The following is a 27,797-nucleotide window of genomic DNA, read 5'->3' on the forward strand; positions in this document are numbered from 1 at the left end:
GAGGGTCAGTTCTAGGTTCACTCCAACTCCAGTTGTGACGGTGATTCGCCAATGTAAAGTACGTTTTATTTCAGACATTCACCGTTAGCATATTTAAATGTTGACAATGTCCATTCCTCTCTGATTACTACGAAAGATATATATATTTTTTGACTGGGGTGAATGTGCGATCGCTAGGGCCCTTGAGTTTCCCAGTGACGTGGTTAATTCCACCAATTACATTATTTATATTTTGTATTTTAAAACAATCATAACCTTTTAACTGAAGTTCATCCTAATTTATTTAATATGTACTGTAGCCTAAACTGCATGGTTTCCCGGGTAGTAGTGGGAAGATCACAACATATCATCTCGTGACTCCAAGTTTACTTCGATATGATGGCTATTATATCAATATTTGCGCATAAAGGCGTTTCCACCGCAATTTTTTTCCGCATAATTCATTTTACGACACAAAAAAAATCCCACCCTGTCGAAAGAACAAATTGTCAGTCTGCATTTATCAAATTGTACCGGCATATCCTATTTCCATCAGCTGGGTCGTGACTTTTTTCAGTCATCAGGTAATTCATCCACATGAAGTGGTTGGATGGAAACCTCGTTATAAACATCAAAACAAGTGCACGTTGTTCTTAAAACATCTGGCCTACTCCCACAACCTTTGATTTGCATAAAAAGTATTCATTTTTATAGAAATAATTGATCACATTAATTGCATTTAAATCTCTTATCTGCTATAGCTTTTCCATGGATTATCGTAGAAACATCAAACTAAATCCATACTATTAAAACAAGACACTCAATGGAACTGACCCAAGTCATCACCAAAATACACATTTCGGCTGTACAAATGGTGCTACAGAATTACCTGCCGGTGACTATTGGCACACCGTCTCACAGCCACTCTCAGAGACAAACTCTGTAGATTGTTTGCTAGGGACCAGGTTGCCAGATGCCTTATTAACACACCTTGGGGTCAGCCGATCTAGGGCAGTCATCTTGGGTTCCAGATCCCCAATTCCTTTCCGTCGTCTCCAAGCAGTTGCAGAGAGAGCATCAAGCTCCTACACCTCTGCCCTGCCAACACAACTGGAGTCATTCAGATACAGTGCCTTTCACATTTTGTTGTGTTACAACGTTTTTCCCAGTGAATGACTGGGATTTTATATATGGACTGTGCGACTCTCTTTACTTCATAGCTTATAGTTTATTCGCCGTTAGTCAGCACCTCTACATAAAATATATTTTTTTCTGGGTGTGTGCCAGCTCATGTTTGTTATTCACAACGTTGGATTGAAATAGATTTAATTGTAATACAAATCACATAATACGTTATAGACTCAGTCCGTGTGAAATAATAGTGGTTGACATGATTTTTGAATGTCTACACCTTCCGCTTTCCCCCATACATACGTAAGGTCCCTCAGTCAAGTACTGAATTTCAAGCACAGATTTAAGTACATAGACCAGGCCCTTACTGCCTACATAGACTTGAAATGATTGGCCACTTTAATAAATTGATCACTAGTCACTTTAATAATGCCACTTTAATAATGTTTACATATCTTGCATTACTTATCTCACATGTATATACTGTGTTTTAGGTGGTTGTTGTGGAATTGTTAGATTACATGTTAGATATTGCTGCACTGTCAGAACAAGAAGCACAAGCATTTCGCCACAGTCGCAATATCTGCTAACTGTATGTGACCAATACAATTTTATTAGATTTTTACAGTGCATTCGGAAAGTATTCAGACCTCTTCTCCTTTTCCACATTTTGTTAAGTTACAGCCTTATTCTAAAATGGATACAATTATTGTTTCCCCGCATCAATCTACACACTACCCCATAATGACAAAGCGAAAACACGTCTTTAGATAATAAAAAATACAACAAATACCTTATTTACATATTTCAACAACAAAAATAATCTAAAAACCTGCTTTTGCTTAGTCATTATGGGATATTGTGTGTAGATTGACGAAGGGGAAAAGATACATTTTAGAATAAGGCTGTAAGGTAACAAAATTAGTAAAAAGTCTAGGGGTCTGAATACTTTCCGAATGCACTGTATATCAATATTTGCGCATAAAGTCGTTTCCACCGCGGTTAACTGCATAATTAATTTTACCGACACAAAATATCCTACCATGTTGAACGAACAAATTATCTGTTGGCATGTCAAAAATTACACCAAAACGTCCTGTTTCTATCACAGCTGTTGTGATTTAAAAACAAATATGATATGACTTTACTTGCATAAAAACTGTTTGGAAACGTGTGATTGAAATTTAAAGGAAATGTTCCCCGTTAGTGGAGACTGCATTCACGGTAAATGCTGCAGATTTTCACTCAATAGGACATTACCTTTACATTTCTAGCGCGCTGTATGTAACGAATTTCTATGATTTTGTTATACTCTTTGGTGTGGTGAGGGGAAAGGCTCATGTACTACAGTAGGCCTAGCACCAAAACATCACTGCAAGGGCATTACTTTCTTAAATTGTTTATTTTTAAAATTGTATGCACTCAATTTAGTTCTGAAAGATTAGATGCCATTCATCATCAAAATGAATCCCTTACAGGGGGATCCTATATATTTGAAAAATAAGCTTTCCTGAGTATTGCACATATAGGTCAATGCAATGGTCTCTAAACCAGGTTAGCACATGGCCAGCACATGGTTGATCAAATATGAATGAAACAAATGAAGGCATCTTGAAATGGGCGTGATCTGAAGATACATCTGCAGCAGAAAACACCAGCAATAATGTAGACCCTGACTCTACGGTGCACCAAAACATTACAATACTCTGGCTCTCCTCATTCCTTTAAGACTTCAAGTGCTCTTACTAGCCTAACAAATGTGCGTGATTCTGCGGCTTCCCCATCACTCCTCACCTCTCTGCAGCGTGTACATTCTACAGCCATTGTGATTATACAGTATTTTGTAGATGATATGGAGTCTTTTTAACAGAATCCATTCAATGCACTTCAGGGGTCAATGCAAATCCACTCAACGTCCCCCAACCTGGTCTGAACTCTTTTAGGAAAAATACATTCTCTGAAGTTTGTCTCCAGTTGAAGGCTGACATTGTTTCTTTTAAGGCAGCTTCTCTTATCTCATGGTAAAGGTGTGAGCAAATCTGTCATCTCTGAACAGCCACAGGATTATTTGCAATCTGCTGAAATGGTTGCAACATCCATCCATGATCTACCAGAACCTAGCCAGAATGAGGCCCAGTTGTCAGAGGTGAGCCCAGTGGGGGATGTAGAGATTGACGCCTGCACCAAGGAATTTCTCAGCATGATTCTGACTTCCAATGAATCCGAAGACCAGGAGGAAGAATGCTCCCCTGTCGAGATGCATCCCCACTGCTATCCAGTATCAGGACAGTTTCATCTCCCAACTGGATGACTTCACTACTTTTCCCTTTCTGCTTGTGAGTTATCATCTGATGTGAGTCCACAGGAAAGTGCAACCAGCATCCAAGCCCTTACATCTCCATTGGGTCTTCCAATCCCAAGCATCAGGAAACTATCCAGTATGCTTGGGCAGTATACCGTATACCGGGGTATTTGAAAGAGTTATGGGATGGTTTTTCAATATCGTTAACTATTTCTTTGAAGTTTTTACATAAATGTTTATATTGGTAGCTACTTTTTAAAGGTGCAATATGCAGAAATCGCTCCATTTCCTGGTTGCAAAGAATTTGAATAGTTACCCTAATTTCAGTTTATACGACAAAAGAAGCAAGTATAGTGTTGAGAATCATTGTACCATCGAAACCACTGGGAAATATAGTTTCCATAACCAAAAATATTGTATTTTCAGCTGTTTGAAGCTGGTGTACAAAAGTTAAAGACACAAAAACTGAACTTAAGAATGGGAGGCATAGAAATATTAAACAGAACAGATCTACAGCTTCTTATACTTGCTTTCAATGAGAATGACATATCTATAACTCACATTTCTATGTGACTTTGGTCAGATCGCTCAAAAAGTTACATATTGCAGCTTTAAGTAAATACCTGCAGTCAACTTGTACAATGGGTTAGGAGATAAAGCAGATAGAGTTCTTAATATCGCCTGCCACATTATGAAGCTTATGGTTTCCCAGAACAGTTGTCAGTCATGTGTTTGTTTGTAAATAGCACAGCCTGAGAAAGTGGGAGCAGTCGAGTCCAGCTGTGTATTGACAGGGGTCGCATTTTATATTGAAAGTCAACTGTATTTATTTTGCTTCAAAAGAGTGATCAGGGATGTGCAACTTTAGTTTTCCACCACAGAAAATACATTAGTGCAACACATTCAGAATAAAATAGCTTAATTTTCATCAGATGACAACAGAAGTGCAATGCTATTTGGCTGGCAGCCATACAAGTAAATGAGCTTACAATGAAAAAGCAAGGTATTTTTTGCAAAAACGATGCATGGCCATAACATTTCTAATGTTTTGCCATATAAAGAATGTAGCCAGCTATATTTCCTAATGTTTTGCTTAAAGTTAATATTAAAGCATTTTACTGGAGAAAAGTAGGCTACACCGAAAAGTACCAGAAAAAAGTAGCTACACATCAGTCAGAGCACTGTCTGCTGATAGAATGCTCTTTCTTGAATGCAGCTGAAGCACAAGATTTGTCTGACGCTGAGCAGAAATTACAATAAGAAGCATTTTAGATCTATGTTTACAAAACGCAGCAATATATTTGTTATGCATTTCTAAAGAGAATTCTCGGTGAAAAAAAAAAAGAAGCAAAATTCTGTGTTAACGTGACCCCTAAGTTTAACTTGCTAGTTCCCTAAGTAAGTGGCTGAATTAATAAGGAGATGTGGCACTATTGGTGTTAGCTTTCTGCTGGGTTTGAGAAATCTGTACAGTTGCCATCTTGATTTCCTTGTGTTTTTTATCCTCTCTGTTCTCAACCTCTTCTCAGAGAAGAGCAGGCCCTAGCAACTCCAGACTCCACACAGACACAGCGTGTACACATGCAGTTCTAGAGTCAGCACTGTTCTTCTTTCAGACAAGCATGCGTCAAAACTTTGTACGTTTTCACAATGTCCCTCATTCACATGCACCTGTAAATGTCCAAACTCACAGAAATAGCATTCGGTAGCTTCTACCTATAGATGTATAACTTTATGAGCTGGATTGCCAGTCTTTCGCAATTTTGTTTATTTTTGTTTGCGCTCGATAGCATATGTAGCTAGCATCATCCATCAAAATGTGTTATTACTTGCGCTAATTGTGTTAGCGTTCTGGTAATAGACGACCAATTGGATTTTCTTTTTTTTGGCGCCCCCTTGTGTACTTAGCCGGTAATGCCATAAAGCTCGGGATAAGAGGATAGAATGATGATATGAACATTTGCATATCGCCCAACCGTACTATCCAGTCAGAGTCCAGACAAAAGCTCTGGGGGGAGTTTGCGAGGTACTCCTAAGATCTGAGAAAAGTTTAGATCTTGCAAAACCCTCTCAGAACTCAGAGCCCTGCAGCAATGTCGCTAGACAGACCAAGATGCCCACCATGGTAAAAGACACCTGTCTGTGTGTTTTCTGTGAATGTTGATTCAGAGGCATCTAAAATCATTCACACGTTTGTGGCGGATTTGGATAACATCGTACAGCCCATTGAAGCTGGTGATAACATGAAGTAGGCTGGTATAGATCGGCCAGTAAGCACACAGATGCACATCCTCCAATGGATCTGAAATGAGCAACTTGCAAAGTGTACATTGTACCAAGAAACAGAAAATATTGTGGAACAACATGTCGAATGTGGAACAAGATGCAGAGCAACCTTGCAGATTTTTTCAGTGATGGGTCAACCACCATTGGAAACAATTCAGCTTAATTTCCAGAACAAGAAGCTCTTCAGGAGTTCAGCTCTGAAGACATTGAGGACCTCCATAGAGGTCAAAGTGACTCTCAGGTAAGCCAGAGTGACCTTGACACCAGTACCAAGGAAATCCTTGGTGAGATCCTGACCACTTTCAATGCCAAAGTGGCAAAAGCTCAGTCCTTGACCTATTGGAACAAGATATCCTGACAAGTCCCTTGCTGCTTGTCTGTTCGTGGACTGTGTAAAAACAAACCTGGATGTTATTTTAATCTCAAGTCACCCCATACCCTCTGAATTTATGCTATCTAGCTATTTTTGAATTAAGTTAATACATTTGTAAAAAAAAACACACAAAACAAAACATAGGAGTTGTTGGCCAAGATCTCGCGATACATGGCCCCATCCATCCTCCCCTCAATACAGTGCAGTCGTCCTGTCCCCTTTGCAGAAAAGCATCCCCAAAGAATGATGTTTCCACCTCCATGCTTCACGGTTGGGATGGTGACCTTGGGGTTGTACTCATCCTTCTTCTTCCTCCAAACACGTAGAGTGGATTTTAGACCAAAAATGTTCACTTAAAGGGATTTTAAACTAATTTGTGCACAAAGTTTGAGAGAAATAAGCTCTCCACTCTACGTGTTTGGAGGAAGAAGAAGGATGAGTACAACCCCAAGGTCACCATCCCAACCGTGAAGCATGGAGACAGGACGACTGCAAAGGGGACAGGACGACTGCACTGTATTGAGGGGAGGATGGATGGGGCCATGTATCGCGAGATCTTGGCCAACAACTCCTATGTTTTGTTTTGTGTGTTTTTTTTTTTACAAATGTATTAACTCAATTCAAAAATAGCTAGATAGCATGGAACATTTCTTTGATATTTTATTTCAGCTCATGAAACATGTGACCAACACTTTACATGTCGCGTTTATATTTTGGCTCAGTATTTGTCGACACGTCCAAATGTGCAGAGTTTACCCCAGGCTTACCCACACAATATGTTTAGGCATGCGCAAAATATGAAATTGTCTCAATGCAACAAATGATGTTAGGCAAAGTAGCAAAGCTTATACTGACCTTGTCCATATATAGTGACTCATAAACGGTCGCGCAGGTCAATGATTTGAATGGATGGGCATGCATACCCTGGCGCCTTTCCTGAGGTCTTTGATGCAGTTTTAGCACACTTTTTTGATTTTGAGCATAAAAATCACCAGAATCATTGAGAATGTAATTTTATTGTATTAGATTATTACAAGGGTGTGCACTGTCTACCCTGCCTACCCTGACTGTACATCACTGTGTACATCCAATGCCTCAACATGGATACTCAAGAGTAAATGGAAAAGTAGAAGTGAAAAACTTTGATCGACACAAAATCGCGTTCATGTCAATCTCACTGTTCTGTCTTCAGCTCCCCGCGTCGTTTCGCCATCTGCCATGTCTCCGCTAGAGGAGGATTTCCCATCTACCTCAACCACAGACGAAACCACACAAATTCACCCGCTTTGTGAGGATGCTTTCCGCCATCAACTGAGGCCTGCAGAACACATGCAAACAGTTCTCCAACAAGACCATCTAATTCACTCGACTCTTTAACTAAAGGTCATGTTATTGCATTCCATTTTATCGTGTGTCTTTCTAATATCTTAGGCATGGACTCAACAACGTGTCTCTCAAATGTAATAAGTCAACACTCATAAATGCATAGTAGAACATTCATGTGGCTTTTAAGCTTGGGAATGACCTCCCCTTAATATCAGAATAAAGTCGCCCTAATATCCATACAAGGTCCCCCAATATCACCATAACATCCCCATATCGTCTCCATAACACTCCTCTAATATTCCCATAATGTCCACATAATATTTCCATCCCCTCACTTACTGTTTCTTAATATAATGCCTCAGCCATGGCCCCTGGATAGTAATGTTACGTGCCAATCAGAAAATGTTTCTGCAATTATAGATCACAGCCACATGAGTGTGCCACCCCCTCATAATTGCCAGGGTCCATGAATTGCAGGTGAATAGAATATCTACGTTCTTTCACCAGTTGGTGACGGAGGGTCAATGGGAACCTCTATAATACAGTAAAGTATTGTGAAAGTTGACTCTTTCCTTCTTACTTTAAAGGTTTGACTAAACAGGATTTACTCTTTGCATGACCAGGGATGAGTTGATTTAACTTTGAGTAACAACAACAAGTAATAAACGCTTTTGATAATCAACGCTTGCAATACTCATGCTCCGATTTACTTTTGCTGTCAATTACGTGTAAATCACTAGAAACATTTCAAAACTTACTTAGTGATAAATTACCCGTAGGACCTGATGTAATGTACAATGTACAGTATGAAGCGTATATGTGTTGAAGGTATTGGATTTAATTATGGGTGCTGTTCATACTGCATTCCCATGAATGGTGAAAATGAAATAAAAATCAATCTGAATTTTTATTAGCACCCCAAATCAAGTCAGCAGGACTAAGTGTTCCCACCTACTAACAACCTGCCCCTGTCTCTCCCTGCAACGTGTTGAAAAGGCAAAGGAACAATTATGCAATGATGTCATATGAAGAGTAGGCCTGTTAGTACATCGTTTTTCCTATCCCTGTTGGTATAAGCACATGGCCACATGAATTTCCCCCTGGTGGGATAATAAAGTTGATCTGAATCTAAATCTGGTGGTTTTCTTTGCCTGGCTAACCACGATAGGCTACAAGGCTCAGATGCTACTTTTAGCACCCAACCCAACCTGCACATGACACCACGTGGAGTGATCCGGTCCAGGTATTCTGTTACAGTGTAGCTGTCGGCATAGTGACAAAGTGACGTGTGTCTTTGAGGTCATCAGTGTCCCAGCCAACTGGATGAAAGGGACACATGCTCTGGGTACACCGTTGGCACACCTCGTGGGGCCTTCCGAAAAATTCCCTTGACAAGTGGGGCCTTCCGAAAAATTCCCTTGACAAGTGGGGCCTTCCGAAAAATTCCCTTGACAAGTGGGGCCTTCCGAAAAATTCCCTTGACAAGTGGGGCCTTCCGAAAAATTCTCTTGACAAGTTGGTCCAGCGGTGCAGTAAACACTTGCCCGACAAGCCTTATGTAGAGTGGTGGAAATAATCAGGGAACATCTATTTTCACTGCACTATGTCCTCCCAGTCGCAATGGAAAGATACTGCATAGAATGTCCCCTTATTGACAGCACAGACCTGGTAGTTTCCAGAGATTGTCTTATGTCGAGAGACAAGTACGGGACCCAACGCTGTATTCCTGGAATCCCTTTGCCCTTTCCTGTCAACCCGTCAAGGAAGTTATATTTATGGCACTGTATCTTTTGAATCCACCCTAAGGGTTGCGTAAATACTATGATAGTGACTTAACATCAAGCTGGCAGGAATAGATACTTCAGTAGATGCTTTTCCTTTAATTGACATGTAAAACTGTGACAGCCCGTGTAATTAAACTGTTACAGCTGTCCTTTTGGGCACATGTCCCAAAGGGAAGTGTTAGCCTCATTTGGTCTTTTAACTAAAATCGTCACTTTAAAGCTAAATAATAGGCATGTGAGACATGCCATTACACTCAACAGATGTCACCAAAGCAGCCCTCCCTTCTTCCACTGAGCTTGCAATGAATACCATTGGATAATAATTCAATGTTGTTCTAGTCTAGTGCAAAGATTCATCCAATCAATCCCTTTATCAATATGGGCTCTGTTACTGTTAGTGGGTCGGAGGACTGCAACTTCCAATGAAGCTACACCATCTCTTTACAGACAAAAAAAGGATTCATCCTCCCATCTGACATAGCTGTTATCTTTTGATAGAGATCAGAAGCCCGATCATCCTGAAAAGGGAGAGGTAGATGTATCATTGCAACATAAATTGGCATAACATTTGAATAACACAATTGTAAAAAGGATTTGAAGGTATATATTCAGGATGTTAAACCTTCTAAATTGAATCAGTACATACATAAAACGATATAAAATATTGAAGTTTAAAGCAATTCCACTGAAGCTTGTGCCTTCTTCGCCACGGTGAAGGGGCTCACAAGTGGCGCAGTGGTCTAAGACACTGCATCTCAGTGCAAGAGGTGTCACTGCAGTACCTGGTTTGAATCCAGGCTGAATCACGTCTGCCCTTGTTTTGGAGTCCCATAGGGTGGCGCACAATTGGCCCAGCGTCGTCCGTGTTTGGCCGGGGTAGGCCGTCATTGTAAATAAGAATTTGTTCTTAACTGGCTTGCCTAGTTAAATAAAGGTTAAATGTAAAAAGGTACAGTTTAAACCCAACAACAAGCATGTACTGAGTTCATTACCTCCTCAACATGGGAGCCCCACAAGGGTGTGTCCTTAGTCCCCTCCTGTACTCCCTGTATACCCCCGACTGTGTGGCCTCACACAGTTCCAACTTCATCATCAAGTTCACTGACAAGAGTAGTAGGCCTGATTACCGACGAGACGGCCTACAGAGAGGAGGTAGGCACTCTGACTGCGTGGTGCCAGGTAAGCAAGCTCTCCCTCAACGTCAGCAAAACAAATGAGCTGATTGTGGACTTCAGAAGGAACCCGGTTGGGCATATCCTCATCAAGTGGGCCGGACACCGTGGTGAAGAAGGCACGGCAACGACTCTTCAAACTCAGGAGGCTGAAGAAATGTGGCCTGTTCCCAAGGACCCTCACAGTGTTCTACAGACTATACTGAGTTTCCGTACCTGTCTACATCACAGCAAAAATTGTCCGACTGCCCTCCCCCCACTTGCTGCTCCCCATATGGATATTCCACCCCACCCACCCACCCACATTTACATTGCCCCACACCCCAATGGACATTTATCATTGTTACAGCTGTAAATATATTTATATATTTATTTATATATATTTTTTCATTCACTTCTCACTTTTCATTCACCCCCCGCGCTGCTTCCCCTATGGACATTCTACACTGCTACAATTGTACATTTGTATATATAATTGTATTATTTTCCTCCTTTTTAACCTGCACTGTTGGAGCTTGGAGCATAAGAAGTTTTACTGTACTCTGCAATTACATCTGCGACCCTGTGCACATGACTAATAAACTAATCTAATGTGTACAGTATGTGTTTTAGTTACGTCACATTCAGGTCATTACTCACAGGAAGTTGTGTTTTTTGCAATTTACGGATAGATTTTCCTTGGGTTTTCGCCTGCTGTATCAGTTCTGCTATACACAGACATTATTTTAACAGTTTTGGAACAGAGTGTTTTCTATCCAATGCTACAGAATATATGTATATCCTAGCTTCTGGGCCTTCTGAGTAACAGGCAGTTTACTTTGGGAATGTCATCCGAAATTCCGAACGAAAACCAGTCTCCAAAACAGGTTATGTCACATCCAGGTCACTACTCACAGAAAGTTGTGTTTTTTTGCAATATTCGATGTGATAGGCTACTATAGATAGAAGTCTTGTTGAACTTTGGTTTGAACTTAAACAGTGATGCTAGCCCCAATCATGTCCACCACACCCGGTGTATTAAATGGCACGTCACTTACATATACAGACTTGGTTACCACCTGGGTACATAGTCAGACTCCGTGAAGTCAGGGACACAATCAGAAAACGCTGATACTGATCTTTAAAAACCCAGATACTCAAGCAGAGAGAACGCAAGTGTATATGAACAAAGAGAGGCAGTTTGTGATGCAAGCCATGGTGTGCTTTAGTGTTACGGAAAAGAGGTCACTGACACGCACGAACGCGCGCGCACACACACACACACTGTCTGGAGTCAGAGAACAGGCAGCTAGCTCTCTTCCCTTCCCTTTTTGTGTGCGTTCTCAGCAAATAGCCTTTGCCGAGTCATCAGCAGCTGACACTAGGCTGCACGGCGCCCCAGATGCATGTTCGCGCTTTTTGTCATGAATCTTGTTTTGGAGGCAGCTTTTCAGAGTGGTACTAGCTGGCACAGCCACAAAGTCATCAAATCTTATTTTAAACCTCACCTTAACCACACTGCTAACCCTAATGACTAATCCTAACCGTAACGGGTGCTGAGGAGCATTTTTCTCTGCTAATACAGGAGTAATAAAGGCCTAGTTCACACATTTTGTGGAGAAAAACAATACATGAATAAATTATTAGGCATATATACAGTGCATTCGGAAGGTTTTCAGACCTCTTCACTTTTTTCACATTTTGTTACATTACAGCCTTATTTTAAAATGGATAAAATTGTTTTTTTTCCCCTCATCAATCTACACACAATACCCCATAATGACAAAACAAAAACAGGTTAAGACATTCTTGTTAATTTATGAAACATAAAACCTGAAATATCACATCTACATAAGTATTCAGACCTTTTTACTCTGTACTTTGTTGAAGCACCTTTGGCAGCGATTACAGCCTCGAATCTTATTGGGTATGACGCTACAAGCTTGGCACATCTGTATTTGGGGAGTTTCTCCCTTTCAAGCTTGGTCAGTTTGGATGGGGAGCATCGCTGTACAGCTACTTTCAGCACTCCAGAGTTCCCGTGGCTAGGTCCTCACCTTAGAGTCCTATTGCCGTATGGATTGTATATTTATATAAAGCCATCAATGAGATTTTACATGGCATACAGCTGAAAGGACATACATGTCATTTAGGCGTTTTGTGATCAGAAGTTAGTCAAGATGTTATGGAAACGTGGTCAACCCATTGAAATAGCCTTATAAAACTCAACCATTTAAGTGTGGGGCCTTTACTGTCCAGATATGGTTTACTACTTTGGGACACCCACCACTCAGTCATTCTCAAGACATGTGCTTGGTCCATTCATACAGTACTGATGAACAGGAGCCGGGGGAAATGACATTAACATAGCGGTGCTATGAGCCACTGGCAAAGACTTGGGTGCTTCGCATACCCAACCTTCACCCCAACCAGTCTGCCCACACTAGATTCACCAGGGCTTTATGTAACCTGTCTGTCTGTCTGTGCGTCAGAGTTCCCCTACCTCTACCCGTCTGTTCGTTCTTCCCTCGTTTCCAGTCTGCCCACTCAGCTCTTATCTCACTGAGGTGTGTCAGTGTACCAGACATGGACACGGGTGGATGTTTGCAGTCATAAAGACCTAATGCTGCCAAAGTCCCCACAAACACCCTGCATGGTGGGCAAAGTCTCCAGGAAGTCCCCTATGCACCCCACCTCTCTCTAGTCTGCTGCCTCATTTTCCTATAGCAGGTCGTAAACAGTGGTGTAAAGTACTTAAGGACAAATATTTAAAGTACTACTGAGGTAGTTTTTTGGGGTGTATCTGTACTTTACTATTAATATTTTTGACAACTTTTACTTCAATGCATTTTCACTGACACCCCAAAGTACTCGTTACATTTTGAATGCTTAGCAGGACAGGAAAACTGTCCTAATCACAAATATTTTGGCAACTACATTTACCTTTGATACTTAAGTATATTTAAAACAAAATACTTTTCTATTGTCACTCAAATAGTATTTTACTGGGTGACTTTCACTTTTACTTGAGTCATTTTCCATTAAGGTATCTTTACTTTGACTCAAGTATGACAACTGGGTACTTTTCCCACCACCGGCCGTCAATACAGGGAGGTGGCAATGTGGAAGATAATTTGGTTGTATATGCTTGTTTTTAGCTAGGTTAGAACACATTAGCCTAGTTATACTATGCATGAGTATAGGTTCCTATGTACAACCGTTTTTTTTTTTTTTAACTAAGTTTGTTGTTACAGTTGCTATGCTAAGTTGTTTTGACCCATCTTTTTAGTTTGGATTTCTTGTATCGTTGTCATTCGAAAATTGAGAACCATTGTGCTATAAAAGCATAGAAAATGGGAATGTAGTCCAAATTGAACGTCAACTCATCGATCTTACTCTGACGACCATCTGTGGGACAAGATAGTCCCCCACACTCTTAGAAAAAGGGATCCAAGAAGACTGCAGAGGTTCATCATATTTTGAATCACTCCTCTGATCGAGCGTCATGACTGGCGCAGGCATTGTGTTCACCGCCGCCTCAAAATAACATATAGGCCTGACCAACCACGTCCACAAATGGCTGCTGTACAAAATGTTCTAAAATGAGAGGAGCACAGCAGTTGGACTCAGTGCGCAGACTCGCACACACGGACAAAGGCACACCCATACATACTTTCCAGGAATGTACTCTTTCCAAGAAGGGGAAATCGGTTTGACAGTGATGGAATAAACATCTGCAGAAGAAACGCATTATGAAACCATCCCAAGTTACCCGGTGTTGAAATATAAATCTCGCATGAAGCAACGGGAGATGGAAAAAAATATGATAAGGCGATTTCATTTTGTACTGTACATACTATACATATAACTGTATAGTGTATCAGCAACAACTGAAGGCCCAAAATTCAAATTCTGTAGATTTGTAGTGAGTCCCACAAAGGTGCCTTTGAAGACAGTGGCCGCCTCAGAGAAACAGTACTTGGCATAACTCAGGTCTATATCTCCATGAATGGTTGGCTCCTGGCTCCTACACTTGTTGTTCTCTCTTGAAGAGACAGTTACATAAAGCTGGGCTGTGCTCTCCTCTCTGATTGGTTCCAAGGGCGCCGCCTGACGGGTTAAGATTGATTGCTTCCTGCAGCAGGCTCTCTCCATGCCGGCCCCTTGTTCTCTGATAGTATGCATATGTTTAGCTGTTCGAGGGAGATCAGGCAGTAGAGCTGAAATGCTGAGACTGACTCTGGATCAGCACAACAAGTCACAGAGTTGACCGTAACTCAGTCATAAATGCTTATGCTGGCCTAAAGGCTGCTTACTTAGCAGATATGACTGACCTTTGACCTTGGCTGTGAAGTACAGCATCGAACTACTGCCACAGTTGTTGTTCATTCATGTGTTTGTTATTTAATCAAGACAACAAAGAAAAACAACTTCCTTATTTGACATCATTTATTTTACATAATCACTTTATTCCTTAAAATAAGACATTTGAAATGTACATTTTGTTCAATGCAAGTATAATACAAACCAAACTGGTGTTTTGGCTTGATTAGAAGATACTCAGTGGACTGGGTCAGCTACAATTAGGGATGCGCACACACCTGGACCAATAGTGTTCATGCTATTGCAAAGCAGGACAAACTGTCACTACAGTGGTACCATTAACAAACCTCTATAGTGCAGTCGTCCATCTTAGGAAATACATCTCCACATTTTCTTCTACCTCAAGCTATTCACACAGGCAAGGAATTCCATCCATCACAATTACAAAATACACATTCGGCTGTCTGCACTTGCTCGCGTTTTGGACATTTTGTTCAGGCTAATGGAAAGAAAACAATGTTGCGTATACATTTTTCTCACTGACCAATCCAAACAAAAGTAGGTCCATATACAATAAAGGATTTTTATACCAGGAAAACAATGACCAATTGGCTAATATTTGTGAACAATCTGTTCTGTCTGCATTCATAGGCACTTATCAAGGACATTAGAATGTTTGATGTTTGAAATGTGGGCCACTTGGCAATAGGCACTCATGAAATTTAACACACGTTTCACATACTATGTGATACAGTCGAATAGTTATGTTGCTACAACATCAACCTTCATAACAGGTTATAACCGGACATGGCTGATCTGACTAACAAAGGGAGGTGCCAACAAGGCTAACCAGTCGCTGGCTGTCACCGTGCTTTACAACACTGATAACTGATAAGTAAACACCCCCTTTTTGTGTGTTCTCCATACTCTGATAAGGATTTGAAATGATGCGACCTCCACTGAAACGACCCACAAATGAAGTGGCTATTCTTCAGTGAATACCGTCATGACCACGTACCTTCTCAACTCTGAAATGGTCGATCCCATGTTCTACCGGAATGACAAGATCTCCCACTTCCGCCTTGGTTTTTCTCCTTCTCCGCCACCCCTCCTTCACTTTCATGCTCCCCTCCACTGTCAACCCCAAATCCAGGTTTTGTAAGTGGGGCAGGAGGCTCCCGCTAAGGGCCTTGGTGTGGGATGGAGCATACAGATCAGACTACTCGTATTTGGGGAGCAGTTTAATTTGAGATCGACAATCACTTGCACTTTGGAAGATGGCCTTTCTAAGGCAACTGGTTCGGTCCCCTCTCCCTGAACCCCCCCTTCCTAGGAACACAACATTAGTGGGGACAGGAAGTGAGTGGGTTTACCCACTTCCTGAAACAGGAAACCACTAGGGGTTTTAAAGCTGTGCAATCAGAAGCTTCTTCTCTTCTAGATCTCCTCCAGGATTGGTCGCGACGTCTTTCCCCCCACCACCACGTCAACATTAGGTCCCATTGAGATTTGGCCCCTTTTCTCTCTCCTTAGGGCTTAAGGTAATTGAAAGGTCAAAGTTCACTTGGCGACTCTATATATGGCCAGGTCCAGCGGTTCTTTACTGGGAACACACCAGTCATCTGCCTCCAAGTTGACTTTGTAGTGTTTCAGAGCTGTCTTGTTGAACACAGGAAGCCTCTCCACTGAATCTGTGGACAATGCCTGAGGGAGAGAGCGGGGGATAGAAGATAGAGTTAGCGATTAGCATGTCTAGGAATGTGACAACTTGACAGGTTATTAGTATCTGAGCTGTATACGGAGGTAGTAGGTCATTGCCTCTTACCTTCATGTGAATGACAGCGTCGGTACCATGACCCTCCATTGAGTATAACTGCAGGTCTCCCTGGAAGTAACGCGCATAGAGGCGTGAAATGGGAAGCCCATAGCCAAAACCAGCCTGGAGGGACACACAACAGGGGAAATGTTACGGCTAATGAAAATACATTGACATGGTTGGAACTATTAGCACGGTTAAAAAAAATAGGATCTTCGGTCTCAAGGTACAGAAATACTGCAACAAAAAACAAGGTCATCTAGTCGTAAGTATGGCTTCTGTGCGTTTTTAGGTTCTGTGAGGTTATATAAGTAGATGTGTATGTATCACACACCAGTGGGGCCCGCTGATTGTCACCGAAGTCGGGTCTGGGAGCTGTGGAGTACATGTAGCTGAAGAGCGTCTCAATCTTTCTTAAAGGGACACCACCACCCCTATCCATCACCTAAAAAGAGAGAGAAAGAGAGCGAGATTACACACAGATTACGCTCACACACATTTATTGACAATCTGGGTCCATTTAAGTAGAGTTATCACTGATTAACACTCTATATATTGGGGCAAGAATACATGAACAAAAATGCCAGAGAGAACATCGGGCCAGAGAGAAGAAAATGCTATGGTCATTAGGAATAATCAAGGCATCTAGTGCAGAGGTGAGCAGATGGACCTGGTGGAGGTGGATCATGAGAGGATTTAGCTCAAATTCATTGAGACAGCCATAGTTTCACATTCACCACTGCTAAGATTCGAATTGGGGGAAAGGTTAACAACATCAGCCAATAGCAGCTGTAGTTCATCCCTTACTAAATATTTTGTCCAATCCTGTTAATGAGAGCATGGCTTAAGTGGCTCTTGATGGGAATGATGCCTTGGATAACTCAATCAAGGCTGTACTAGGGGGTGAACTAGGCGGAGGGCACAATAGAGGAGAGCTAAGCTGTGGCACAACATTACTGCCAGCATCCTCTTTCTCTTACAAACCGTTGGGCTGTTTCAAATAAGGATTTGTAGTGGTTACGCAATGAGGGAGTTCAATTGAATAACAGGATTGGGTTTACGGTTAGAGGTCACACAGGCGTATGTGTTGGTTCTATTTTGGGTTTGTTGTTTTGCGGTTTCATGGAGTTTAACTGGATTAGAAACGTTCACTTTTTTTTAACCGAGTTTCCAACAGTTCTATACTTTGTCCCCAGTTCTCTCATCATCTTGGGGTGGCAGGGTAGCCTAGTGGTTAGAGCGTTGGACTAGTAACCGGAAGGTTGCAAGTTCAAACCCCCGAGCTGACAAGGTACAAATCTGTCGTTATGCCCCTGAACAAGGCATAACTGTTCCTAGGCCGTCATTGAAAATAGAATTTGTTCTTAACTGACTTGCCAAGTTAAATAAAGGTAAAATTTAAAAAATCTTGATTTTAATTCCCGCAAGGCTAGATGAGCGCTGTGATTGGAAGTCTGCCCTGCCGCTCACCTTGATTGACAGATCCTCTCCGCCAAGGGCCACCATGACTCTGATGGGTGGGAGGTTGTTGCTGACTTCATTGGTCTCAATTGTAGCTCTCATGGCATTCTGGGGGACATCAAAAGAGACCGTTCAGGTACTTGCCAACACACGCCATCATAATTTGATATTACTGCCCTAAAGTCATGCAGGCAATGTTCTCCCCATCATCCACTTTGAGTTTTAAGATATCATTACACGGACTCACCTTGAAGAGCTCAAACAGCATGTGGTAGAGATGGGAGGGGATATAAGAGATCTGGATTGGATCTCTGACATTGTTGGCTGAAAAGGGAAATGATAACAGACTATGAAATCCCCATAGGTGCATCGGTTTATTTCCCTATTAATAGCTACTAATGTACCACATGTCACACTGTTTAGCTTTTAAGATAATGTGTGAGTTTTTTTCTTCCAAATTTAGAGGCCTGCTCTGCTTACAGTTCATCTCCCTTAGCTCCAGCACAGGGGCCCCGAGGTAGTACTGCTCACAGAGCATCTTGGCGCTCTCAAACGCATCTGGAGAGAAAGAGAGGAGAAGGAAAGAAATGTGATTAGCTGTTTCCAGCTGTCACTCCGCAAACAAAAATGAACATGATAGCCAAATGTAGACAGAGCCACTCTTTGTGAGTTATCGGCTTCAAATAAACAGAATAAGCACTTCAAAAACTGGGTCTTTCTATCACCCTAACACCTAATTTTCACCTTAGACCAATTTAATGAGCAAGCCCCAAAGGTTCTCTAACCTCGAATCACTTCAGTGACATCACACAGGGAGTCAATGCACCCGATGGTGTTGGGGTGGGCTGGGTTGGTGTTCCCGTTGAATACAAGTGCTGCAGAGAAAACAGGGACAAGGGGAGGAGGAGAGGAAAAGGGGGGGGAAGAGTTAGACTGTTACATGTGGTGGACCAAGTCCAAAATGTTTCGGTGAATGATTGAAAAAGGAAAAGACTGGGCAGGAGAGTACCGGCAAGGCCCAGTTCTGTTTGAATGACCTTGGACAAATAGAGCTGAGGTGGGTTAAGTGGGAAAAAAAGTGGTCCAAACTCGAAGAGCAGTTTGAACCTGTTTTTCATTGGTTGCATAAGAGCTGACAACACAAAATGCTGTACCCATAGCACAGCATGGACACTACTTATCCTACTACAGTTGGAAAATTCTAGAGGCAAAAACGAGTAAAATTAGTTCTTTATTCTCTTAACAACCCTATTTCCTGTCTTATAGTCAAGCCTCCGGGCTGAGACTGTCAAAAAAATCTACCTAAGCATGTGCAAGCACCTCTGCCAGTCTTTCCATGCCAACCCTTGTATAACTGGTTGCCAGCACAATTAGAACACTACTTGGATGTGTGTCAAGACTAACAGTGTAAGCATTAATCTCAGCTTCAAACGGCTTGTTCAATGCCAGAGCCAAATTGTTGCACTGCCTTCTGCTTGAGTTGCAGGTTCAGTTAAGGGGAACTGGATTGGTCAAGGCCAAACTGATATAGGCGAATCCCTGTCAACCATCAGCAACAGCTATTTTCTAAGAATTGCTCCCCTGGAATTGGTGAGAGGTTGGCAAGTCCCCAAAAACACATCCCCTAAACTATGTTAGAAAATAAACAGATAGCTTTGACTGACAAGCTTATTTTGAACTAATCCATGTGGAATGCCTGTGACCTCAGAGGCGGGACTTACTGTGCTGGTTGATGAGCATGCGGATGGAGATACGGCTCATGTAGAATCGGTCCAGGAAGTACTGGATGTTCAGGCTAGTGACCGGGTCCTGGCCGAAGGCGTCTTTGTACTCGATGACGCCCTGCGCCATAGTGGGCACCACATCATTGTGCCTGTTCCTAATGGTCTCCAGGGACTCAACAAACCTGGAGAGAGGGAGAGAAAGGGGGCTGTCAATCTGAGTATTTAACAATCCCCCCCCCCCCCCCAAAAAAAAAATAATAATAATAATAATAATAACCAGCTAGTTTTTCAGAGTTAGTATTAGATGATTAATATATGCTATTTAGAAGACGGTTTTATCCAAAGCGACTTACAGTCAAGTCATACATTTCATGTACGGATGGCCCCAGTGGGAATCAAACCCTTCATCCATCTTGGCATTGCAAATGCCATGCTCTACTGCTCTACCGACTGAGCCACGCAGGACCACAATATGGAGGTGCAAACTTACGATTCCAAGACACTGTGGTCGTCTGGGCTCTTGTCGAGGAAGTCCAAGATCTCCATAAGGCTTTGGATGTACCTAGGAGAGAGAGAGAAGGAAGAGTTAATTAGGTGACCTTAGTATTTGGATGTACCTAGGAGAGAGAGAAGGAAGAGTTAATTAGGTGACCTTAGTATTTGGATGTACCTAGGAGAGAAAGAAGGAAGAGTTGATTAGGTGACCTTGGTATTGCCACGTTACAATCAAACAGCCATCGTCAACATTTGTTTAAATACTGAGATGAAAAAAAACATTGACTCGCAATAGTAATGCAAAAGGCTATTGGGTCTCAGGCTGTGTCAAAAGAGACAGTTAGTAGATAGGGAAGGTACTTTTGCACTGGTCATTTTCCAGTTGGCTTTTGGACCAGCTAGGTGCCATTCCTGCATCCCTGTCCCTGCATCGCTCTGATACCAGGACACCCCTCATCCATCTCGCATTGCTAGGCACATTGTGTGTGTCTCAATATGTCCATATGATTTCTATTTTCTTAAATCAGGAACCTAGGATAACCTTAAGATGCATGTTTACATTTTACTTGATGTGTAACTGCTACAAGCATCCATGAATAAGATAAAATAACAATGTAGTGCTTTGTTTCATCTATACTCCATCTCTATTGATTCCTATGAAGGCCTGTTGTCAACCACACATTTTGAACGTGTTATTCTCACTTTGGGTGTGGCTCACTCCTGTTTGTGTATCCGGGGAAACATTTTTAGCCACCCCTATCTGACCTCCACACAACAAGAGATGGGAACTCCGCAGTCCCAGCCCCTCTCCTCCACCAATCAGAGGGCAGTATGCCAAGAACATACCACCCCCAGCTCCAACCACTTCCTTTACCTGCCTACAAGGGAAAACAAGATTACATATCAGGGCAGTGCACTGTGTCTTCTTTATATAACGGGAACCTACTATCTATCATGTGCCAGTTATCATATTAATGATGGCAGTTCAAATTGACACAACACATTATATTACCCGTTTGCTACACAGCTGTTAGATTATTAGATGATCAATCCCATTGACTAGATGTGCAATTAGAGCTATGTGTAAATGTGCATTGTAAATGTGCATTGTAATGGTGATCTAACTATGGCCACTAAATCAAATTGTTCACCTCAGGAATAAAGGAAGTGTGTTTTTCTTCGTTTGAAAGTCTTTCTCCGGGTTCAATGTGATGTACCCTGCTCACAGCAAAGTTCATTTTACGTCTTCCCGACTCCACCTGAGGCAGATCGTTACAATCACAGCAGTACACAGCTACTTTTGGAACATGTGCTCCCGCAGCCACTTGCAAGAAAAACATCTTCCCGTTTATAGCCGGGGTGCGCAAACTGGAGACACATTTCATCATTCAAACCATTAGCATAAACATCCTACAGAGCTACGTACACGCCCGATGTGCTCGATGTGTTATCGTTGGACACTTCTGGTCATAAAACTCAGTCATACCAAGAAAATACACCAAATAATACCATGCGTATTCAAATCATGTTATACCGTAGAAGTGCAATAACATTATCAAATTGAGTTCTGGCATTCCAATGCACATTCTAAAACATCAGATTTCTGCCGTTTATTTTTTTCTGTAAAGGTATTTTGTGACTTCCTTCATCAAAACCCAAAGTGCAATATACTTCCATTGGCTATTACACAAGTGCAATGGTACAGTTTGCACTTGAAGTTCCCCTTTCGCACTCTGGAGTGCGCGGAGCGGTCAGAGACGTAGGCCACTATACTCAACTGTTCCTACCAAGACAACACTGAGTCAAAAACAACGAGGGGAGGGAGGGAACTGGGACAAAGTTCACAGCGCGAGTGAGTGGCGCATAGCTTGGACACTATAGCTATGCATTGGCCAAATGACCATGACAACAACGTTGCTTAATCAAACCCCGGGTATGTGCGCTATGCTGCAAACAATAAACACGTTTGTGCTGACACTGTGGCACAACACATCCCGATTATAGTATATAGAGGGCGACAATATATGCTACTGTCCCGTTAAAAGTTTACGTTTTCGGATAGGTTCCTGATTGCTCTAGCAGTCTCTTACCAGCGTTGCACCAGCTGCACCGATGGTGTGGTCAACAACCGGTCCGGCAAGAGGTTGAGCTCTTTCATGATGTTGGACAACCGGACGGGGAGTTCTTGTCTGAGGAAGGCGAAGGATGTCTTCTCGCAGGCATTTGTAGAACCTGGAGATGGTCGGTGTCAAAGTTAGATAAGCTAGAGCAAAAGTGCTTGAGGATATATCAAAGCAATTGTGTAATAATAATAATAATAGCTATTATTTACCCTCATCATCATTATCACCTGTACATGCCAAACTATGGCCTATGCAGACAGGCTTCTGCCTATTCCTTCAGTATCTCATATCGTTACTGAAAACCATGGTAACGTTGTAGTCTACATTTACACAGTATGATTGGCTAGCTGGAACAACCACGTTTCCTTACATAAACATGTTCAGTACATGTGACTGCTGCTTGGGGTCAAACTTGATCCAGCCTACATCCGTAGGTAGTATTGTTTGCACAAGGGACAAGTCAGTGTAAACATATTGAAAAAGGATATCTAATTACCATAGTCAGTGTTGTAGTTTAGATTGAGATTATACCCCTATGTCTTGTATGGTTTAATTACCATTTTCTTTACATTTCCTACCATGTGTTACTCTGCAAGCCTACAAAACATACAATGATATCCCTCTATCAGTGTGCACGACGTTGAAATTAATATTGAAACATTGTGCCCTCGAATTATTTGCTGAGCAACATCATGGCATTGGAATTCAAAATGATGCCGTTGAGTTTGTATTCTACTCACCGAAATCCAAGAATTGCTTCATAGACAAAGGTGATGGTGAGAATTTAGAGAAATGGTCAATATGCTTTGGCACGTTGGCCAAAGCAGCGTTCTTCATCAGGAATCTGACAAACTTCATTATGCAAGGCAATTAAAAATCGTCAAGAAAAATCGAAATGTCCGTTCAGAACACAAGATGTATAGCTCCTGTCAGTTTAGGTCTGTCTCGAGTGTTTACGTTCAATGTTGATTTTCTGAAGATTGCGATAGTTGGAGTTGTCTTGAAGTAGACTTCTCCAGCCAATAGCGTTGCTTTATGCGCAGGGCTGGCCAATGAGAGTGGGCGGTCAGTGCGCAGTGCTAGGAACCCCCCCACACCCCCACACAAGACATAGTCAACAACCCAACAGGGGCATGATGATGGTGTTGACAGATTGTGTGTGCCATCTCTAATTTACATAACCTAAATTAACCTACTTGTAGTCTACCTCTGTCGCCTGTCTGGAAATAATCTCTGTTATGCTGTTGACAACCTCAACAAGGTGACGTTCAGGGATGGTAGCCTACTGCTGTCCAGAAAACAAGGGCTCAATTTGAATGTTACTGTGAATGCAGGGCATAGGTAATTTTATTATAATTGATAGTTCATTTCAATATTTTCACATTCCTGTGTTCATTTGACTTGGAACCAGACCCCACAGACCCCCATGACAGCAACACAATTAGACCCAATCAAATTATGAGAAAACAAAAAAATATTACTTGACACATTGGTAAGAATTTATCAAAATACAGAGCAAACTAGAATGCCATTTGGCCCTAAACAGAGAGTACACAGTGGTAGAATACCTGACCACTGTGACTGACCCAAATTTAAGGAAATCTTTGACTATGTACAGACTCAGTTAGCATAGCCTTGCTATTGAGAAAGGGCGCCGAAGGCAGACCTGGCTCTCAAGAGAAGACAGGCTATTTGCACACTGCCCACAAAATAAGGTGGAAACTGAGCTGCACTTCCTAACCTGCTGCCAAATGTACGACCATATTAGAAACACATATTTCCCTCAAATTAAACAGACACACAAAGAATGAGAAAAAAAATCAAAGTTGGATAAACTTCCATAACTATTGGGTGAAATGCCACACTGTGCAACCACAGCAACAATATTTGTGACCTGTTGCCACAAGAAAAGGGCAACCAGTGAAGAACAAACATCGTTTAAATACAACATACAGTTGAAGTCGGAAGTTTACATACACTTAGGTTGGTGTCATTAAAACACATTTTTCAACCACTCCATTCTTGTTAACAAACTATAGTTTTGGCAAGTCGGTTAGGACATCTAATTTGTGAATGACAAGTCATTTTTCGAACAATTGTTTACAGACAGATTATTTCACTGTATCACAATTCCAGTGGGTCAGAAGTGTACATACACTAAATTGACTGTGCCTTTAAACAGCTTGGAAAATTCCAGAAAATTATGTCATGCCTTTAGAAGCTTCTGATAGGCTAATTGATATAATTTGTGTCAATTGGAGGTTTACCTGTGGATGTATTTCAAGGCCTACCTTCAAACTCAGTGCCTCTTTGCTTGACATCATGGAAAAATGAGGGAATGAAAATTATATGCAAATATTGAAGCAACATCTCAAGACATCAGTTAAAGCCTTTAACTTGGTTAAAGACATCATTTTCCCTTATGTACTTTAACTATTCACACATCATTACTACACTATATATATATACACATAATGAAACCAACACTTGTAACTGTTGCAAGTGTAATGTTTACTGTACATTTCTTATTGTTTATTTCACCTTTGTTTATTATCTATTTCACTTGCTTTGGCAATGTAAATCAAATCAAACATTATTTGGCACATACGTAGTGTAGACCTTACCGTGAAATGCTTACTTACAGGCCCTTAACCAACATAGAAGTTCAAGAAGAGTTAAGAAAATATTTACCAAATAAACTAAAGTAAAAAATAATAAAAAGTAACCCTAAAATAACAATGATGAGGCTATATACAGGGTCTATCGGTACCGAGTCAATGTGTGGGGGTACACGTTAGTCGAGGTAATTTGTACATGTAGGTAGGGGTGAAATGACTATGCATAGATAATAAACAGCAAGAATCAGCAGTGTACAAAATAAATGGTGGGTTGTCAATGTAAATAGTCCAGTGGCCATTTGATTAATTGTTCAGCAGTCTTGTGGCTTGGGAGATGAAGCTGTTAAGGAGCCTTTTGGTCCTAGATTTGGCGCCCCGGCACTGCTTGCCGTGCGGTAGCAGAGAAAACAGTCTATGACTTGGGTGACTGGAGTCTGACAAATATTTGGGCCTTTCTCTGACACCGCCGATTATATAGGTTCTGGATGGCAGGAGACTTGGCCCCAGTGATGTACTGGGCCGTACACACTACCCTCTGTAGCTCCTTACGGTCAGATGCCAAGCAGTTGCCATACCAGGCGGTGATGCAACCATGCTCTCGATGGTGCAGCTGGAGAAGGTTTTGAGGATCTGGGGACCCATGACAAATCTTTTCAGTCTCCTGAGGGGGAAAAGGTGTTGTCATGCCCTCTTCACAACTGTCTTGGTGTGTTTGGACTATGATAGTTCATTGGTGATGTGGACACCAAGGACCTTGAAACTCTGGACCCGCTCCACTACAGCCCCGTCGATGTCAATGGGGGCCTGTTCGGCCCGCCTTTTCCTGTAGTCCACGATCAACTCCTTTGTCACATTAAGGGAGAGGTCGTTGTCCTGGCACCACACTGCCAGGTCTCTGACCTCCTCCCTCCTCATCATTCTCGGTGATCAGGCCTACCACTGTTGTGTCGTCAGCAAACCTCATGATGGTGTTGGAGTCGTGTTTGCCACTCAGTTGTGGTTGAACAGGGAGTACAGGAGGGGATTGACTACACACCCCTGAGGGGCCCCAGTGTTGTGGATCAGCGTGGCAGACGTGTTGTTGCCTACCCTTACCACTTGGGGGCGGCCCGTCAGGAAGTCCAGGATCCAGTTGCAGAGGGAGGTATTTAGTCCCAGGGTCCTCAGCTTAGTGATGACCTTTGAGGGCACTATGGTGTTGAACGCTGAGCTGTAGTCAATGAACAGCATTCTCACATAGGTGTTCCTTTTGTCCAGGTGGGAAAGGGCAGTGTGGAGTGCGATTGAGACATCTGTGACTCTGTCTGGGCGGTATGCAAATTGTTTCCCATGCCAATAAAGCCTTTAAATTAAATGTGTGAGTGAGTGAGAGAGAGTGAGCGTGTCTAGGGATTCTACCCTCTTAAAAGACAGGGTATGGGCATGATCATCCAAGGAGATGTTGATGATTCATCCTAATTCAGCATGTAGACAAGAGGGCAGAGTAAATCCAGTTGACCAGCACCTGTCTTTTGATGTAGCTACATACCCGTGTTTACTCATTGGCTAGCTTGTGAAGGGACGTGATCAGACAGAGAGACAAGGAGAGGAAGAGTCTGAGTTGAAGGGCCATGTGTGATTTAGAATGATTAGTTGTTGTGGTGGTGTACTATAAACACAGGGCAGTGATCCAGTTAATCGGACCAGTAGACATGAGGGACCGCGCTCAAAGTACAGGATTATATAACGATCCATTGGATTCCATCTTGGTATTGGTGGGGTCAGTGAACCTTGTGCAGGGAATAGTATACTGCTCTGCTGCTTTGACAGTGTTCACTGTATAGCCTACTAGTGTGCAAACCATGTAGCCTGGCCTACACTAGTGTCCTAACCGTCTAAAGTACACCAGTGGTGTCATATATACACTAAAGGAGGCCAAATTCAAGGAAATATACAGTGCAATATTCACAATGTTTCTCAATTAGGTTACATTGTTGTGGGCCCAAACAAGAGAGAGAGATAGGAATATGTTGATTACATAATACAGTATATCAGTACAGAGAGTGCTAGCTGCCTAATGCCCTCAGACTGAAGTGCTGTGTAAGCACATAGCACAATGGCCCACTGCCAGTCAATGGATACTCACTTTTCCAGGCCAACAAGCAATGCACCAACCTGTTGCTTTTACCCGTGGCCTGCAGGGGGGGAAATGACAAAAACATTAGATCTGAGTGAACAGTCGATTGGATAAACAAGGCCGAGTGTATTAACTGGCTTTTCGCTAGCATCAGGCCGATTAGATCGCTATGCGTTACATCACAGGCCACACGGCATTCAGGAGAAGCAACGGTTATGTGCATTGGCTCCAGACATTCTATGCTAGATACACTCTCGAAATAACATTTTTGTGTAGATGGTCATTTCAACCGTTTTCAAAAGACATCACATAGTAATAGAGAATACATATATATAAATATATTAGCTGTTTTAAGTAGAAATAGCTAGTACTACCGACGTCTGATGACCCGTTAGATTAGATCACTTTTAGTCATGAATGTAAAAAAAAAAAAAAAACCCACATGGCAATCATCTTCCTGGTCCTTCACCCTCCTCTTGCCGTAGAAACAGTGTTGTACTGGACCAGGGTTAACAGGAAATAATGTCAAATGAGATGAGACGGGTCTTGCCCAATTTGTCCAAACGTCTGTTCCTTGGAAAGAGCCTTCTCACAGTGCATCACTCAGCACTCTAAGAGCACACATTTCAACACGTTTAATCGTCAAATTAGGTGACAAACAGAAACAGATATTAATAACCGGTATTAATATATTAATACGACATAAATAACCATGTATTAATAGATTTTAAATTGCCGAACACTTATTAATCACATCTTGCTTGGGAAAGATTGGCAGAGTAACCTGAT

The 27,797-nt window shown here is 42.0% G+C and overlaps 1 protein-coding gene across 1 annotated transcript; it reads right to left on the minus strand.

Annotated features, from left to right (window-relative positions):
- Window positions 1–14,716: 14,716 nt before the first annotated feature.
- LOC139364585 (pyruvate dehydrogenase (acetyl-transferring) kinase isozyme 2, mitochondrial-like) lies at window positions 14,717–23,327 on the minus strand. The gene is made up of 11 exons (XM_071101449.1): window positions 23,015–23,327; window positions 22,242–22,383; window positions 20,147–20,218; window positions 19,654–19,838; window positions 18,718–18,807; window positions 18,413–18,490; window positions 18,180–18,256; window positions 17,942–18,040; window positions 16,806–16,916; window positions 16,481–16,594; window positions 14,717–16,359 (listed from the first exon to the last, which is right to left on the minus strand). The coding sequence occupies exons 1-11, from the start codon at window positions 23,130–23,132 to the stop codon at window positions 16,216–16,218; spliced, it is 1,230 nt and encodes a 409-aa protein (XP_070957550.1). The 5' UTR covers window positions 23,133–23,327; the 3' UTR covers window positions 14,717–16,215.
- Window positions 23,328–27,797: the final 4,470 nt, after the last annotated feature.

This window comes from Oncorhynchus clarkii, chromosome 13 (genome assembly GCF_045791955.1).
Source record: "Oncorhynchus clarkii lewisi isolate Uvic-CL-2024 chromosome 13, UVic_Ocla_1.0, whole genome shotgun sequence".
Classification (NCBI taxonomy): domain Eukaryota; kingdom Metazoa; phylum Chordata; class Actinopteri; order Salmoniformes; family Salmonidae; genus Oncorhynchus; species Oncorhynchus clarkii.

Coding starts and splice junctions, on each gene's coding strand:
- LOC139364585 (XM_071101449.1), bottom strand. CDS start 23,132: ATGAAGTTTGTCAGATTCCTGATGAAGAACGCTGCTTTGGCCAACGTG. Junction 18,491..18,717: donor TGTCACTGAAGTGATTCGAG/GTTAGAGAACCT, acceptor CTTTCTCTCCAG/ATGCGTTTGAGAGCGCCAAG. Junction 18,257..18,412: donor GGAGCTAAGGGAGATGAACT/GTAAGCAGAGCA, acceptor TTCCCTTTTCAG/CCAACAATGTCAGAGATCCA.